Raw genomic sequence first — 18,257 nt, forward strand, 5'->3', positions numbered from 1 at the left:
TTTCCACTCTAAGTGTTTTGGATGTGTTCCATTTTGTTAAGCTGTTGTAACGATGTAGGGGAGAGAGGAGAGGCTGTACTTAACATTCAAATGCTTGTTCTGATCATGGGTAAATTAACGTGTACCATTTCTTTGATTAAAAAAGTTATTTATAGAATGAGAACGCATTAAAATTTTCTGAAAGCTCTTTTCACTGTTAGGCAAAGTTGGGATTGAAATAGGCTTTCCATAAACTGGTACTATTAACTTCTGGTGTTCTGTTAATAATGAAGGGGATCAAAGTACAAATCTCTCTCTTCTCTCTCTCTCTCTCTCTCTCTCTCTCTCTCTCTCTCTCTCTCTCTCACACACACACACACACACACACACACACACACACCTCTGTGCATGTGTTTATTTATTTTCATAGCTTATTATCATTTGTAGAAAACATCTAATGTTATCCTACAGGTAAGCCTGGTATTTGTGCCCTTAACATGCTTACCAGATCTCTAGTCTGGAACCACTACAGAGATGAACAAAGCCACCGTGGTAGCTAACACAACCCAGAGCTGGCCCAGTTCACCAGGGTCTAGGAAGCTGAGCTTGGGACTTTCCTGTCTCCCTCTGAAACCTGGACCCTTAGAAAGCTTATGACTCATCTACTCAGCTTCCAGAATATGCTAACGCCCTGTACCCTGGACCAAGTTCTGAAATCCCACAAGGACCCCAGCTCTCCTTGAAAGAACAGACTTGAGCTTGGCCTTTTCATCTTGTCCATCTTCCTCTCCCTCTCTCTCTAAGACCTCTTAAACCTACAAAGTAGCTAAGAATAGGAGCCCAGTACTTCGATGCTGTGTAGATTCTGTCAAAGTCTTTGAATTCTCTGACCTCCTTTCCTGCCTCCATATTAGGAGACTAGCTCAATTCCTGCCTCAAAGGTCCATGCAGGGATTAATGTATTAAAAAGCCTTTATAAAAGTGTCTGTCATTGCTATTAAACCATTCCTATATTTTATTTTAGTGGAAAGCTAAAGGTTTGATTGATCTGTATTTCAAAGAGGCAGGTCAGAATTACTCAGATTCCACGAAAAAATAATATTCCCCATCAAGGCTCATAGTACCCTTACTACATAAACCAAATACTGAGTTCCCATCCATAGCCCATGCTAGGGCCCCATTTACACTCCAGTAAAATGTATATTTTTCTGCCCTCTCCCCAATCCTGGAAAAGTTAGAAGATTGACTTTCTTTTTTATAAAACTGCATATCATAGAGGAGAAACATGATCAAAAATTTAAAAAGTACTTGCTATAAGGAAGTTTTGAAGGCTGCATAACTTGAGATGTTTTTGACATTGGTGAAGGCCAAACTTGCATGCGTGCTTAATGTTTTGCTTTGTCTTTTGTCTTTTGTTTTTCCTCTGTCCACTTTTGAGAGCCATCATGAAAATTTATAGAAAACTTTAACCTGAGAGAACACAACTTGAAAACTGCCTTTTTGAAGACTTCATACTTTTTATTTTTACAAGGAAATGCGCAATTTCCTTGGAAAGAGACAGGAATGTGACATTCTCTTGTCCTAGTCCCCGAGTTTAAATTACATATCAAGGAAACCGCAGTGAACAGTCACAGCTTTATGTATTGCAATATATCTTTGCAGAGTTTTAAATGTGTTTTCTCTAAAACAGTGGGAAGCCCGCATCCCACATTCGTAAAGATATGAGCACAAGGTAGTGAGAGTTCATTTTTCCAACTTCATGGATCTGGAATTAAAGGACTGTGGGCAGGACACCCCTTAATCCTCACTAGTACTTAAAAGTGTCATGGCAGCTAGTTCATCTTTAGGACGTTAAGTGTGGAAGGATTCTTCTCCACCAGGACAGCCAGTCTCTGACAGTAAGAGCAAAGCTGGCAATAATCCTACAGTTGGAGGGTTGGAGGGTCTGAGTGGCTTAAACTTCTAGAATGTCTTTTTCTAAGAAGAACATTCACAATGGCATCATAGTTTCTTGAAAGAACTTCAGTATCCTGTCATTACCTTAATAAAATGTTTTCTCCCATGTTACAATTTCATTTTTTCCAAAGTCGCATTTTTGATGCCTAGAAAGTCATTTTCTGATGACAGGTAAGAGAAGGTGTGACTTCTAAGCCATTAGAAACTTTGGAAAATAACAGAAAACCATTTTTCCCTGTCTGGTTGTTGAGTTGGACAGAAGAAAACTGTTTATTTCCCACCAAACCATTTCCAAGCCATTCAGTTTGACAAAATTGGTGATGGTGACCTATATTGCATTTATTTTGTAAAAATAAATATTGGTCACTTTGATTAGCAACCTGGACGTTTATTTCCTTATTGTGCTATGTATCTGTTACTTATTTTCAATAATACTAATGATAATCCCGATATAGTCACATGATGGATACAGGTCAGTGCCCATTGGAGGCTGTGGTGTGGTGTAGAAAGAATAATGCACTTAGCACCCAGCGGGTGACTCTTCAGTACCAGGTCTGTGCAAGTGGTGTGGCCCATTAAGTAAGCTTTGTAATGTCCACCTATGCAGTTACTAATGAAGACTAAGTAACACGGATTTATGTCGTGCTCTTCCGATTCTTTATATTGTACTGAGTAAAAAGGCTCACATAGCAGTAGCACGGTATGAAAGTCTAACCTGGCGTCGGCCTGTAAAGGAATACTAAGGAGCCTGTGAAAAGTGGCGGCGGGGTAACACAGCAGGAACTTTACCTCCTAGCCTGAGAGAGAATGCTCCGTGTCTTTGAGAACTCTATGCAACATTCTTATGGCCCTGGTATAAAAGGCAAGAGGCCTTAGAGTGCTAACTAGACAAGGTAACTGAAGGCAATGTTATTAATAGATGCTCAAAATCTGCGTCTATTAATATACTAACATGTTTTAGGAGACTCTGCACTTCGACTCAAGCAAAGAGACGATCCCCTAATAGCCAACATAAGATGAAAATTAATATACAGGAAGCTGGAATCTCCCCAGCCCCACCTTCCACACAGTATAAAATGAGTAGGAATGATAGAAGCGTGGGGAGGAGGAGGTCACATCACGTCATGTATTACTTCAGAAACGCAGTCACTGCTAGCTAACATCCTCAACTCTGGAGGTGATAAGTCTGTTCTTGGAAGAATCTTTCCTCTCTGGGCTTGAGGTATATCTTTATCTACAAAAGAAATGAATGTGTGAATTTATCTCTAAGTCCCCTAATAACCCAGGCCCCAGAATGTCATCCCTGTCACATTACCCATTCAACAAGTTCCCAGCATCTTTGGTTCCCAGCTCGGAAAGCTGGCTTCCCATGCTTTGCATTGATTTCCAGGAGCCAAAACAGGTCAGATGTCATTCAAAACCCTACCAAAAATATGAACGGTTGCTGCTAGTGACATTGGACACAAAAATAAGTTTTTTAATTCTCCTGTGTAGGTCCTGTTGGTTAAAACTCTAATGAACACTTTACTTGTGTGCTGTGATTGATCTGCACCAGGCAAATGCAACACATGGGCTCAGTTAAACCCTGTTCCTGAAGAAGGGCTCTCTGGAGGAAAAGGGTACCATCATTAAGCTGAAGAAGTGGTTAGCAGAATTTACGGAATTTTGTGAGAATATTTGGACATCAGTTCTTTCAAACTCTACACTCAAAATAGGTGTTGTTTTAAACCCCTTGTTTTAATTTTCTTTCACGTGTTTATCTTACTTGGCCCAAGCATAGTAAATAAGCCCATCGCCAGAATAATTTATTTGAGCATCAGTTAGTGCAAATGCCATGGAAGAAGAAATCTGCTAACAGATAAACGGCACGTGAGAGGCTCAGCATGCATACATCTCAGCCGAAATCCTTTGCACTTTATCAGTAGAAAAGAGTGTCAACTGTTTTCATGATTAAAAGCAGATTATTTTTGCTATGAAATCTAGTATTTTCCAGAGTTCATAAGGATTTTCTTGCCAAAGCAAGAAGAATATAGATGATCTTGGCCACTGTAGCTTTCAAAGGCTTTTCTAGATCCTATTTTTCAAGTTTAAAACATAATGTTAAAAAAGAAATGAGACCAATGTGTCGTCTATGAATCTGTCCCAGATAGCTGTGTGGTTTTTAAGTGACATTAACTTTTCATTAGCTCGTAGCCAAGCTATTTGGAATGCTGTTTCATCTCTTATCCGGGAGCCTCGTAGTTCTTAGCTGACATTCGTCTTCACAAAATACTTCCAATGGCATTTCTTAGTGTAAGTATATTTAGAGAAGAGATAAATTGAAGCTTCCAGCCTTGCAAAGGTCAAACCACTGACTCAAGTCTACATAATTAAACCACACAGTGATCCCACTATTCTGTGCTTGCTCCAATCAGTATAACTCAAACACAATGTCATTCTTGTCTCAGTCTTAAAGTAGGAATTAAGGCCTGAATAAGATGTAGGTCAGCACTAAGTGTGTGCTTGGCATGTGTGCAGCTAAGATTCTGTCTCTAGCACACCCCCAACTTTGAATTAAATTCTTGAAGGATTTCAATATGTTGTAGTTCTCTTTGCGGTAGCCTAAAAGTTTCCTGTAGCAGAACTTGCTGGTGAGCTATTTAATTGTGACTTTCTGTCATTGTCCAGTAAGTAAAAAATAGGAAAAGAAAAGGCTGATTTCTGATTCCAGATTGGTTATGGTTCATGGAAATTATCTTGTAAGAATTGAATTACATTTATCGCATCTGCTGTCTTCTTGGAGATTTGGTAAATTAGAATCCCAAGATCACTGTCCCTATAGTTGCCATGGTAACTCTCATCCTTTCTTGTTAGCATCTTCATTTACCCATTACTCATTCTTCCATAAGATCACTGCATCCTTTAGTGTGCTTTGTAGTTTCAAACATCCCATATACAGTTCACTCCACTCTCAGACTGACTTCTCATTCAGTTGAACTTATTAAATGAAACAAGAGATAAACCCATCTTTTACATAATTACTTTTAAATTGTTTAGAGGAGTCTACGTCTTTGCTATAGAGGAATATTTTTTCCTAAACCATTGCTCCCCCTTGACTTCATATAAGCACATTACTCCAAAACTGAATGTTAACTGTCAGTCTCATAGATGAAAACATTGGACCAAAGGAGAGTAAGCAGTTAAGGGACTGATTGGCAGAGGGCAATGGCAGCATTGGCAGAAATGCTGACTCAGCAGAGATGATTAAATTGCACATATAATTTGATACGAGCCCTCTTATCAAAGCTTTCCTGCCTACTGAGTCACTCACTGTTTTCTCCGGTCATTTGGTTACTCAGCACTTGCACGTGCCAGGTGTGGCTTGAGCTCAAAGATTAAAGCTGTATCCGCCATGGTGGAATTCCAAGGGTGAGGGAACCTACACTTAGAGAAGCAATATCCCAAAGTCTGTTCAGTTGCCATGCTGTTAAGTACTGTGGCCGAGAAACACAGGGCAGCCTGGCCTGGTAGGAAGGGATGGAGAGTGCTGGCCTCAGGTAGCTTTAGGGGACAATTATTATCTCACAGGCCTTGACAAGAGAAAGAGAAAATATACTACTGTACCCCAGTATGGGAAGGGTAAATTATGGAAAAATTTGGTCTTAGAATTCTGGGTCTAAAACAAGAGTGTTAAAACCACTGTGGGTTTCATATTCACGGTGGACAATTTTTCCTCCAAATTCTTTGCCAAATTCAATCACAAAACATACAGTGTTAGTGCTTATCCCTGCATAATAGATTCATTTTGAAATTTGTATTTAAAAAATAAAGCTGTTGTTAAATTATTTAGTGTGGCAATCTTAGCAGGTTGGCATCCACCCAGTTTCTTAGATTTTACTTCAGCCCAGATGCCAAGAGGCCAGCAACCATCACCCAGATGTGAACCAGCATAGCTGCTGCTAACTTATAGGAGCCTTCACTTCTCCCAGTGCTTTCTTCTCTGGTCAGTAGGGAGAACAGGAATGGCCTAATCCCTGGAATCATTCACCACCTATCAACTTCCAGGCATGGTTTGAAATGTTCTATGCGTAGCATTCAGAGTCCTCATAGCAATCCTATAAAGTAGGCACCGTGATTAATTGAGTTATAAATGAGGACCCTAAGGCTGAGAAAGAGTAAAGAGTCTTCTCATTGCCACACAGGTGTTATTTGCAGAACGTAGCTTCAAAGCCAGGCAGCCTGCTCCTACCACATAATAGAGGCCAAGAGTGTGGACATTAAGTGGATACAAACCATCTACTCAGTATTTGTGTAACTTTGAATTTCCGAAAACCTCGGCTCCCTAAGTTGTCAAGCACAAACTGTAAGACGGGCTTCAAAGATCAGTCAGAGAGAATAGCGGAAGGAATGGCTGTGATTTCCTGTTTAAAACTCGTGTTCCTCGAGCTGGAGTCATGAATGCCTCCAGGATTCAGAAACCTCAGAGTGCTCCAAATGCATGTGATTAAGAAGTATTTCTCACTCTGCCCTGCTTCAGTGACCTTTAGAATTGTTCCCAGTTGAGCATATCATTTCAGTTTTCTATTAATAATTAAATGAGTCTCTTTCAAGAAGAAAAGCATATCACTCAAATTATATGTTTATTTCAGACCAATACTTTGTGAGAGAAAGATGTCCTCCCCCCTTGCCCCTTCCGCCTGTGGTGTGCGAGGGAGCTGACCCTCCCCTTACTAGCTGCAGCACTTGGGAAAATGGCGCCTGCACCTTCTGGGGGCAGCAGAATAAAGCTGATCCTAATGACAAGGGTGTGGAGAGCAAGGGAGATCGAGCCCTGCCCCTCATCTGCCATATGCCTGTCCATTGCGCCTGTAGCAGGTCGAAAAGCTGCCCCTGAGGTCACAAGAGCAGGAGAGATGTCCCTGCCCCTCCCTCATCAGTCTCAGCACTGGATGCTCCCTGCACCCCCCTGGGCAACACAGTAGAGCTGGCCCTGCAGACAGAGGTGTGGGAGAGGCCACCCAGAGGATGTGAAAACAGGAGAACTGGCCCCGCCCCTTGCTCATTGCTATATGGGGTAAACTAGCTACAGTAATGGCGGAGAGCTCCCCCTGGTGGTGAGGGGAGGGGAGTCTAACCAACCCTACAACTACCCAGGCTAGAACCAGGGTTATGAGTTTGCCATCCTAACATTCACCCATCTGTGATCTGCAGGAGCATGTGAAGGGACTGGTCCTGCAGACCCAAAGCTGCAGGACCTCCATGATACAAGACAACAGGCTATCCAAGAGGAGTCCCAGTGAGGGCCCAGCCCTGATAGTGTAGCAGAAACCAGAGGCCTCAAAGCAGACCAGTGACTCTTTGCAGTGAACACTTGCAAGTAAAGACATATGGACAAAGGGGTTTACTGTGTGACTTACTGTGTCACACTATAGCTTTCTCCCCACACTTTTTTCCCTTAAATTTTATTTTATTTTGGGGGGAGGTTGCAAGGACAGAGGGCAGATATGAAGGGACAGATGGGAGCAAGATGCATGATATGAAAGACACAAAAAATAAATTTAAATAAAGTTTAAGAAAAAAACACTTCAAGAAGAAAGATCTTAGCTGGGTGTTTGAAGAAGAAAAAGATTTCCGAGGGCATTCTGCTACAAGGTCTAAGGCGATGGTTCTCAACCTTCCTACTGCTGCATCCCTTTAGTACAGCCCCTCATGCTGTGTGACCCCAACCATAACAATATTTCATTGTTACTTTATCCCTGTAATTTTGCTACTGTTATTAATCATAATGCAAATATATTATTTGCAGGATATCTGGTATGCAGCCCCTGTGAAAGGGTCATTTGAGCCCAAAGGGGTCACAACTCATAGGTTGAGAACCACTTGTCTGAGGAATCAGGTACCCACTGGAAGAATACAGGCATTTCTTTAAGTCACATAAACTTGAAAGTCCAGCACGGTGCAGGCTTGGGCTCTGCCTGCTTTGGCATCTGAAGCTTTCTGCCGAGATGTACTAGCCCTCATCTCTCATCCTTCTTTCTTGCCGCTGCTTCACTCTCTTTCCTGCTCTTGGGGTAGAAGGTGGCTGGGGCTTTCCTCCTTCTCCTCCTCCTCCTCCTCCTTCCTCCTTCTCCTCCTCTTTCTCTTCCTCCTCCTCCTCTTTCTCTTCCTCCTCCTCCTCTTTCTCTTCCTCCTCCTCCTCGTTTTTCGAGACAGGGTTTCTCTGTAGCTTTGCAGCCTGTCCTGGAACTAGCTCTTGTACACCAGATTGGCCTTGAACTCAGAGATCTGCCTGCCTCTACCTCCATATGCTGGGATTGATCACAACTGCGAAGATTCCTGCTTCTTATGTCCTGACCCTGTTTCCAGAATCTGCACTGGTCTCTTTTCTAACCCACATTCGCAAGTGTGGGCACAGGGGGCTGAGGGAAACAAGGCAGTAGCTGCAGAACACCAGTGCACAGAGCTTGCAGGGCTCACAGGCTGACTACTGGGGGGTAATCACCATGTCTCTTTCCAGGGAGCACCAAGAGGAGAGAGACAGAGAGAGACAGATGGGGGAGGGGGGTAAGGGATAGGGAGGAGGGAGGGAGAGGGTCCTCTCATGTGGAGCAGTAAATAGGAGATGTACTCCAAACTGAGTCTTCAAAGCGCATTAATATGCTCCAGGCAAACAATAGCTCTCTTGTATGTAAAGTATACCCAGATAAATTCAATCCAGCCATGTTGGGTGACCTCCTAAACACTGATCCCTTTGCTTTCCAGTACTGTTTTCCAAATTGTCTTGCATACATGCCTCTCTGAATTAGCAGCACAGGAATCTAAGGTACTGATGAGCTGACTTCTTCCAAAACTAGCTCATACGGGGAGTTATTAGTCTACTGTGGCTTATTATACATTTTTACATATTTGTAATTTTTAGACATTTATTATTTTCCCCCTTAAGCTTGCTAGGTTTACTTTAGTTATTATTTCAATCAGCTTAAGGTCCATGTCAACAAATGATCCGAAGCAGCATATTTGAATTTAATTCCTGGCTGGCATACCTGTCTGCTTTTCCACTAATTAATATCACATTGCCAAGGAGGACAGAGTCTCTAATTTGATGAGAGAAGTTTACTGATGGGATAAACAAGACAAAGCTCCCCTACAGGGATGCCCAGTCCTCTGAGGCAGAACCAAATCTAATTGTCCAGGATGAGGGTTCTGGCTTTCCTTTCGTCGTGTTCTAAAGCCTCCTTTGCCTCCAGAAAATGAAAATGAAAATAACAGGTGTTGGGTGTCAAGTAGAAGCTAAGAATGTTGTGGACTAATCCACGTTGAAGCTGAATTCCCGGAATGGTCTGGGAGGGAGGAGGAAGGTGAGCTGGAAGAGGGTGAAACCAGAAGCCAGCAAGAGCGAGACAGACTGTGCCTGTGACAAGAACCCTTCCCTAGGTACCCACATGCTCAATTCAGATCTTCCCAGTGCCTGAAGGAGACAGCTGATGGAGACCAAGGATGAGGAACTAGCCAGCACATCTTCATTTGGGGAAATCGGGGCTAACACGTGCAAGCTTGGACTCCAAAGCCTGGGAACTTGGGTTTGAGCAAAATTTATCCAACCTCCGAGGAACGATGATCTACTGGGTAACATTTTTGGTTCAAGAACAAGTGATGATAGTCCTACTAGATCTTATAAAAACAGGGAACAAAGATTCCAGCCCCTCTTTGTAGAAGACATGCTGAGCCCCATAGAAGTACAAGAGATCTGTCCTGTGACTTAGACCTTAAGGAGAAATATTTGGAGCCAACTGGACACTTCCCTAACACTAATCCAGTGTTTAATGCTAAAAGAAACATGGTAAATTGAGTGAGTTTTTAGATCCAAGTTGCTCGATTACAAGAAAAGCAGGATTGGGAATGAGGTGACTTGAATTCTAACCTCACAGCTGCCTCTTCGCTCTTGCCTCTCAACACTTACTTGTCCCCTCTGAGTATGTATGATTTTAGCCTTACACACACACATACACACACATGCATACACATGCACACACACACACACTCACGCATGCACACACACAATAGTTACAATGCAATGAAAGTGAAATTATACTAAAAATATAAAGCTATGACTCCTTTTCTGTTCCCACGGATGGACTGGAAAACCACTGTGACTGAGGAAGTGGCGAGCACTATTTCAGCTAAATGACCTCCTTGTCATCAGCACTCATCTCTGTGAGAAAACCGTGCCACCTCCTACCCTTCAGGATTCGGCCATCCAGTTGAGTAGCAGTAGCTGATGTGATTGTAAGAGCCTTGAGTGATCTTTTAGATGAGCGTTCTCAAGAGAATGTGGTTTAAAAAGAAATGAAAGTAACCAATCAGCCAGAGAAGTCAGTCCAGCCTATAGGCAGTGTAAATATAGGAGTGGATGATATTCCAGGGATCGTCTTCTCATTTCCTCTCTAGCAGAGAAAACCCTTTCAGTCAGATGTCCCCTGCTGTTTTACTTTATTACTGTCTATGGAATGAATGTCCATGGTGTCTAGAAATAAGAAAAAGATGGATAAGCTGTATGACAACCTTAGTACTAGCGCGCTCTCTCTCTCTCTCTCTCTCTCTCTCTCTCTCTCTCTCTCTCTCTCTCACACACACACACACACACGCACACATCCACTTGTAACTCAGATCTAGAGGATCTAGCGCCTTCTTCTGGCCTCTGTGGGCACAGGTACTCACATGTGCACACATGGACATACACGCAAACAATCATACACATAAAGTAGAATTTTAAAATGCCAAGAAAACTCAGAACCCCTTTAGAATGCCATTTAGAAGCTCGCAGTTGGTGCCTTAAATTTTCCCCAGTGGCGACAAAATAAATCCAGGGAATTTTTCTTAATTAAAGAACTTGTTAGAAAACTATGACTGTATTTCTAGAGATGCTTATTTTAAACAACTTGAGTATTCAGCAATGTGGAATTCAGTAAAAGACTGGTCAGACTTGACTTTGATAGAGGCTAATCAACTCATAAGGCAATCATGAGTGCCCTGTAAAAACAAATCCATAAAAACTCATAACAATATCCTATGGAACAGGCTGATAGCTGCTTAGAAATATGTAAGGCTGAGGAAAAAGAGCCTACGGATACAGGACAGCATGAAACGAATTCCCACAGAGAAAGGGTGTGAGTCAGGTTTCTTAGCTTCATCTTCTGTTAAAGGTTCTTTTTAGCAACATGAACAAGAGAGAGAGCGAGTCCAACGCTCAGTCCCTTGGGGTTCATATATCAAGGAAAACATTACACAGCCACCTAAGCAATATTTTTCTTCCCCACTTCAAATCTCAGCATGAGTTTTTCCCGGATCCGGGGCTTTAACCTTGTTTTGTTTTAATGTCTCTGGCTACCATGGTTCTTCTATGAAAGTCAAACAGAGTTTACATTGTTCCCACAGCATCCTCTCTGCCTCATGCCATGAGTTATGACACCAGAGCATCCTGCCGCCGGGTCTTTGAAGGCAGACCCAGTAGCTCTGTACTGTTTGTGAAGCCACGATGATGGTCCTCATTCAGGGTGAATTCTGCTTCCAAGTTCTTGCCTTTTGTTATGTCCAAATGTCATATCGAAACTTTCTCATAATGTCCTTCATTATTGGAAGTCAATAATTTTGTCATCTTACCAAAGAAAGGGCAAGAGTTACAGTTATGTGACTTTCTGCAGGAAGCAGAATTTCTCCCAGCAGGTCACAACTTTAGAGGTTACACCGCAGAACAAGAGTGAAATGCTTCCTGCTCGGAAAAAGACACTGCAAGCTCCGCAGGCCTGGGTTATCTGGTAGCCGCATACACATACCCTTCTGTAGGTTATATTTTCCTCGGGTTTCTATGCCGTCTGGAAAGCCACTTGTAGATGGGATATATGAATCCAATGATGAAGAGAATATAAATCAATCTCTTTCCTCTCCCCCCGCCTCCACCCAGTCTCTTAGGTCAGGCTAGTACAAATCTTGACTGTTTTCTATATGTCTAGACAGAGTGCTAAGATAAAAATACAACTTGCCTCATAGAAGTTTGTGATAATTGAGTTAATGAATGGAAGGTTGTGGCTATTAAGAAAGACTACTTTATGGCCAGTGAGAAGGTTCAACAGGTACGGGTGAGTCCCACCAAGTCTGAGGACCTGAGCTTGATACCTGGAACTCACATACGGAGCGATCCAATTCCCTCAAGCTGTCCTCTGACTTCTACATATATGCTGTAGTGTGTGCATGCATGCATTTGCACATGCATACACACATACAACGAGATAAAATTTAGAAGTATTTATTATTAATGTTATTAATGTATGTGAATCTGAAAAAAAAACACAAAAATAACCACAGTTTACTTAGGAAACGGTCTTCAAATTCAGTTAAATTTTGTAGTGAACCCAAAACTGCTCTTAAAAAACACCGTCTTTAAGGAGTCAGCTAAGAAGCAACTTTACTTTTCTCCATGGAAAGAAGAAAGCTGCCTGGAAGTCAATCATATAGTGAAGGACACTGGGAAATGTTCCATAGATGAAAATTAAGTTCTAATGGATGGAAGTATGAGCCACATGGGAGCACCAGAAGGGGGCGCAGTGTCTTGTTTCTGGGCACTTCACAGGGCTTGGGTTCTTTTGTTATTGTTTCATTTTTATTTCCCTTTTTGAAACACAATCACTGGTTCAAAAGGATGCTATATCCCGGCATCCCTCTAAAAGAGGGCCATTTTCTAGCCCAACAGCCATTACTTTTCTCATGAAAGCTAATCTTTCAGCATGACCATGAGGAGTAAGTCTGGTTGTTTTCATTACTTTCACAACATCATTGTAAAACGACTTTTAAAAGCCTTTTTAAATTCTGCTTTTTTTTTTGTTAAATGTGTATTGGCAGATTAGGTAGGTGTTTAAGGATATGTATTTTCAAAATAGACATTCGTCAATGCTACTTTAAGTTTAATAAGAAAAAATCTAATGATTTAGACTTTATTTAACTGATATGATAGGTCTCTTTAAAGTTCTCCACCAAGAGAGTTTATCATTGCCAAGTGACCCTTATTCTTTCAACAAGTACTAATTGGATGACACCCACAACCATATTATTTATTAGCCCTATAGATAACTCACTTCAGCTTTCTCAATGATGAAACCACACACACACACACACACACTCAAAACAAATAACCCAGTTAAATACTTTGTTCTCAAGTATGTAAAAATTTGGACCACACTGGGACTAATTATTCTAATAGTTCCTTAACTCTGTTTTTCTGGCACATTCTAGGATGACCAACTCTTCTCATTATCTCTAAAGTGTGCTAGGTTGGCTTGTGTTGCTTAGTAACGTGTGCCTTCTCTTTTGAGGGTGAGCCTGGATCACCTGGAGAAGCAGGGCAGAGTGGACTCCCAGGACCAAAGGTTGGTACAGATAAAGCCAAGCACCATCACCCACTGCATGGTTTCCAAACAGTGTTAAGCTGTCACAGTCTCTTAAGTTATTTTTCTGGTTGTAGTCGGATAGACCTTTTTGTCATGGGTAATATGCAGTCTTAGAACTTTATAACGAATGACTAAATTATGCTTATGCTTGTCAGTAGCATTAGACACGCAGAAAAGAAATGGGATGTGATTGTCTAAAATCTTTCTTGGGGGTCTGGGGAGATGGCTAAGCAGTTAAGAGTACCTACTGCTCTTTCAGAGGACTGGAGTTCAATTCTTGGTACCCTCCATAAGAAACTCCAGGCCGGGAAGGTGCATGGTCTCCTCTGGCCTCCAAGGAAACCAGCACACACATTACAGGTACACAGATACACACACATGCAAGGAAAACACCCATAATATAATTTAAAAAATATTTCTTGTGGGATAATTAAATAGCACAAGAAAGTCCTGTCATTTTACCCCTTAGTAAGTTGCGAAAACAAAGGTCATGGTCATACTTCCTCAAATGTACATGTTAGCAAGCCCCACTACAGATAATGTTCATACAGCCAAGACAGCTTTTTCTCAAGGTTTGGCCACCTTCAGCTTCTATACAACATGCCCAGTTAGTCAGACGAAGAACAGAATAAAGACATGGTGTGTTTAGAATTTAAAAATGGATATAGTTGGAATTACTAAATAGGGGAAAAATGTAATGAGGATATTTTTTGGATTGCCTGCTTTCTTGGTTTCTTGAAGAACAAATGAATTTGTTAAATCAAAAGAGATTGGTGACAGTTAAGTTTAAACCAAGCAGGCAGATGAATCCCAAATCCTTTGATGAGTGAACACCCCCTTGAGGTACAAAATTGATGTCTAATCCCATCAACTGTGCTGGTGTGAGTCTGTACCCACAGATGTCTGTCAACTGATTTTACACGGCGCACTGCTGTTTAGGTGCTGTGGACAGACCTAAAACTCATGGGCCTGCCTTTTTTTTTTCCTTGTTCTAAAGAAAAAGGAAAGTATTCCTCCTGGGAATCCAGCCCTCTTCTTACACTTTATTAAAAAGCTCAGCAGTGGGAGGTAGTTCTCCATGACATCCATAGTTCGCTTCCTGTGTTGCCTGGCAATGCAGCCACCAGGACGGATGCTGAGGGGTGAAGGTCTCCAGAAATGTAGAAAGCCAAGGGGTCAGGTTGATTCCAGAGAATGGAAAGAACTTTGTCTTCAAACTGACTTCTAAATTGCATTCTCTTACTTTGGTTTTCTTCTTTCCCACAATAACCTCCTTAAAACACTTTAAGCTCTCTGGTCTCATGGCAACGTTTACTCAAGCTCCCCATCAGGAAATAGCATCATAAGGTGTATGGACTTTAAGAGCATCCCCTATCTGTCCCCGCCCTTTCCTAGAAAAAGGGAAAAATGCAATTCTTTTCAGAGAATAGTTTCATATTTTAAGCATTGTGTTTTCTTGGCCATCATTTCTGGCAGAAACCTTACTCGCGAAGTTACAGAATTGATGATCTTGTCAAGGGATCTAAGTTCTGCACTGAGGGTTGATGATCATGTCCAAGAAGTGCAGAACTGTACCAGGGATGGCCCTGAAATAACCATGCCTACGGACATGCTTTAATAGACAGCTTTATGGAAGGATATGCTAACACCCACCTTATTGACTTTGAGTATAGACAGATATTGAGTTGCCACACTGCAATGTCCCAGGCCATTCCTGGGTGATATTTTCTACTGCACATATCATTATCCTTATAGAAGTAATGACTTAAGATTAAAGTTAGCATTGGTATCTGCACTCAATTCTTCTGGATACTTATGCAACTTGTTTTCATATAGAAACCAAAGCCAAAGATAATGCCCTTGTTACTTCACCTTGTGCAGTCTTTGTAAGGTCAGGATCTGCATTGTTGGCTGTTGCTTTATTTGCTCTTCATTGATATCTCCCAATCTCTGTTTTGTGCTCAGGGGGAACCTGGAAAAGAAGGAGAAAAGGTAAGGATGGTTCTGCTTTGTTTATTACTCCCCTCTTCTCTTTGTTTAGTACACCCAAGCTGAACTAGATGCCTGAGAGGCTGGATGGTGGGTGGATGGACAGATCGTTGTAAGTGGAAATGGGGAAGAGGTAATAAGTGTCCGTTTGCCTGTCTTTTAGACTGCCAAATAGTGGAAAGATAAAATATGATTTTATCTTCTGTATCAATTTTGAGTTGGGGTTGGAAGGAAGAAGGGCAAATACTACATGCCAGACTGTATAGTGGCTTTCAGAAGCCCCTAGGCTTGTAAAAGCCCATTCTTCCAAGCAGTGGTGGCACACACCTTTAATCACAGAACTATGGGAAGCAGAGGCAGGCAGATCTCAGTGAGTTCAAGGCCAGCCTGGTCTACAGAGCAAGGACAGGCTTGAGCTACACAGAGAAATCCTATCTCGAAACCCACCCCTCCAAAAAAAAGAAAGAAAATCATCATTCTGTATACTTGCTAAGGCCATTCTAATGCCTTCCTAAACATCCACAACTGTCTCTGCTGGTGCTCCTGCTGCTGAGGACTCTGAGTCAAAGGTCAAGGGATACAGATGTTTACCTGCAGCAGTTGTCTAAAAGAGACCCAATAAGAATCGCCATCAAAACCAGAGAAGGCAGAGAGCAGAGAGTCAGGGTTGCGTATTAACCCCTGTTAGCTGCCTCCAGTATTCCTTGCAGGCCCATCTCCACAGTGTTCAGATGCCCACTGTGAACGGCACTGTTTATATTTCAGGTGCCCTCTAACTGCTGTGGTGTTTGGCCATGTCTCTGAGTGGAGCGCTACCTAGATACTATGACACATCCTGGCAGTCTCCTCCCACACAGCATAACCCTGCTTGCAAAAGAAGTTCAACAAAAGATCAGGAAAAACAGTCCTCAATGTACCAGTATTTTTTCAGACTTGTAAAGCAGAAAGAAGGCAATATTAAGTTGGAAGAGCAAAATACGGGTTTAAAGGCTCTCCGTGAAGAGACGGTCAAGCTCTTTACTTCACAGCCACTCTGAACCCTCTGAGCCAGGTTTCCCAACAAGGAGACTGGCATGTTAAAGGGGTTTCCAAGCCAATTTCTAAAAAGCCTAGGAGTAAGCTGTCTATCAACACTGCCTTGGAGTATGCACTGTGACGCAGTATGCTTTGGAGTATCAAATCAGTTCACGGTAGCTAACTGAAATTAGTTAGTCATCAAAAGACTGCTTCGTGTAGAAATTGGGGAGGAAGAGGGAGCTGTGCCAGTGAGCACCCATCGCGGGTTCATCAGATGGGGTGCTGCTCAGCTGGCCCGCTGTAAACAGGCGCCTAGGCAGGTTAAGTTCATGTTTATTTGAAATGGAAAACAGAACTTTAGAGGGTAAAGTGAATATCTCTCTTCTACTTTCTCAGTCTTGAGAAACCACAACTAATGATTTTTCTCTTAAGTTTTGAGGAAGTGTTGAAATGATAGAAAAATGATCTCCTCTGAAGCTAGAGAGATGAGCAGCCCAGCATAAGAATGCCCCAAACACAGAGGCTCCGGGACCTCCAACAGCAAGAACTGTTTTTCAGAGTGTGCTGGCATGGTTTGAAATGCTGTGCGAGGTACAGGACTTGGTTCTTACAGCTGAGTAGTGTGCCCTTATCCTCCCATGACCCAGGAGAAACTCAGCGGAAAGAGCATTGCATTTGCCTGCTGAGTGCCAGGTCTGGACTCTGTTCTACTGAATCCGAAATCCATGACGTTTCCTCTCTTACATGCTATAAGGCGTAAATGAAAGCATTCAGAGTTTAGCAGAGCAACGCAGAGATAAAGCCTTTCCCCTTTGCCCTGCCTGGTGGGCAGGAAAGAGATGTCAGGAAGGAGGAGCAGGGAAGTAACCAAAGAAGCACACATTCCCCTAACTCGGTTTACTATAATTTAGGAGACAATATATCTAATAAAAATATAAAAGTTCCCTTTTCTGAATACTGTCTATGGAGCCCCAAGTAGAGAAATACTCAGTCCATAGGCTTTGGAGACCATGGAGTTGACTTGGAAGCCCTGGAGCTCGGCTGGTTTGAAGACAAGTAGAATTTATACAGCTAGGAGGAGAAAAGAGGCAGGCTTGTACAACATGAGGAAGGGCACAGAAGTGGCAAACAGATGTGCCGACATACCGAGGGAAGTGTCAGGAATGTTCTGCTATGGTCCCTTCAGGCAGAAGGGAAGATGAGACCGCAGGAGGGAAGCTTGGTGTCCACGTCAGCCATGAGAAGGCTGACAGGGAAGTCACGCACGGCTTTGTATTGATACCGTGGTGGTTAAAGTGCTCAGCCATGATCATTGCCATCAGCCAGCTGGTCAAGTAAACGTTTCTTGGCTCTGTGAACATTTACACTGGTTTGTAACAAGAGTGTGTCTAGAGGAGATTGCTCTTTATTTCAAGTCACCAATATATCTAAGAGTATCCTATCCCTTTGTCCTCTTCTCAGGGAGATGCTGGAGAAAATGGCCCCAAAGGTGACGCGGGAGAAAAGGTACAGTCTTGTGAAATATGGAAGGGTGTGCGCTTGAGCAAGAATATTGCTGACTGTGTATGAAGTTGGAAGCTATGGAAGACAGGGTCAGAGAAATCTCCCAAGCTAGAAAACAGTTCAATATTTGTCACATAAAAATCGATCGTTCCACATTCTATCCACAAATTTAAATATTCTGAGAGCAAAATGGTTTGCCAAATTTACTTATTTCTAGAAAATAAGGAAATTTCCAACGACAGGTTTCTCAAGCAATAAGCACACCAACTCACGAGGCAGTGTGTCTTCACAGAGGCCTAGAAGGGGACTCCCTCAAGTGATTTGTTCCGTCCTGGTTTTAGAAGGAAGTTATGTTGGTGAGCGAAGATAAAATTTAAAAGTTTGGTATCGAGT

At 42.3% G+C, this 18,257-nt stretch overlaps 1 protein-coding gene and 1 long non-coding RNA gene across 3 annotated transcripts in view; one reads left to right on the plus strand and one right to left on the minus strand.

The window, feature by feature from the left end:
* The window catches only part of Col25a1 (collagen type XXV alpha 1 chain), a 373,530-nt gene that overhangs the window by 279,011 nt on the left and 76,262 nt on the right, over positions 1–18,257 (plus strand). Inside the window, exons 13-15 of one of the 2 annotated variants that reach the window (XM_050125851.1) lie at positions 13,281–13,334; positions 15,321–15,347; positions 17,823–17,867. In XM_050125851.1, the coding sequence (XP_049981808.1) occupies positions 13,281–13,334; positions 15,321–15,347; positions 17,823–17,867 (126 nt within the window). The remainder of the gene's footprint in view (positions 1–13,280; positions 13,335–15,320; positions 15,348–17,822; positions 17,868–18,257) is intronic. The other variant, XM_050126611.1, reaches the window with a different exon arrangement.
* The window catches only part of LOC126492734 (uncharacterized), a 220,962-nt gene that overhangs the window by 90,602 nt on the left and 112,103 nt on the right, over positions 1–18,257 (minus strand). Inside the window, exon 2 of the long non-coding RNA XR_007589724.1 lies at positions 15,228–15,327. This is a non-coding gene — a long non-coding RNA (uncharacterized lncRNA). The remainder of the gene's footprint in view (positions 1–15,227; positions 15,328–18,257) is intronic.

Source organism: Alexandromys fortis, unplaced genomic scaffold (genome assembly GCF_014885135.2).
Source record: "Alexandromys fortis isolate MF-2015 unplaced genomic scaffold, M_Fortis_MF-2015_v1.1 scaffold_19, whole genome shotgun sequence".
NCBI lineage: Eukaryota > Metazoa > Chordata > Mammalia > Rodentia > Cricetidae > Alexandromys > Alexandromys fortis.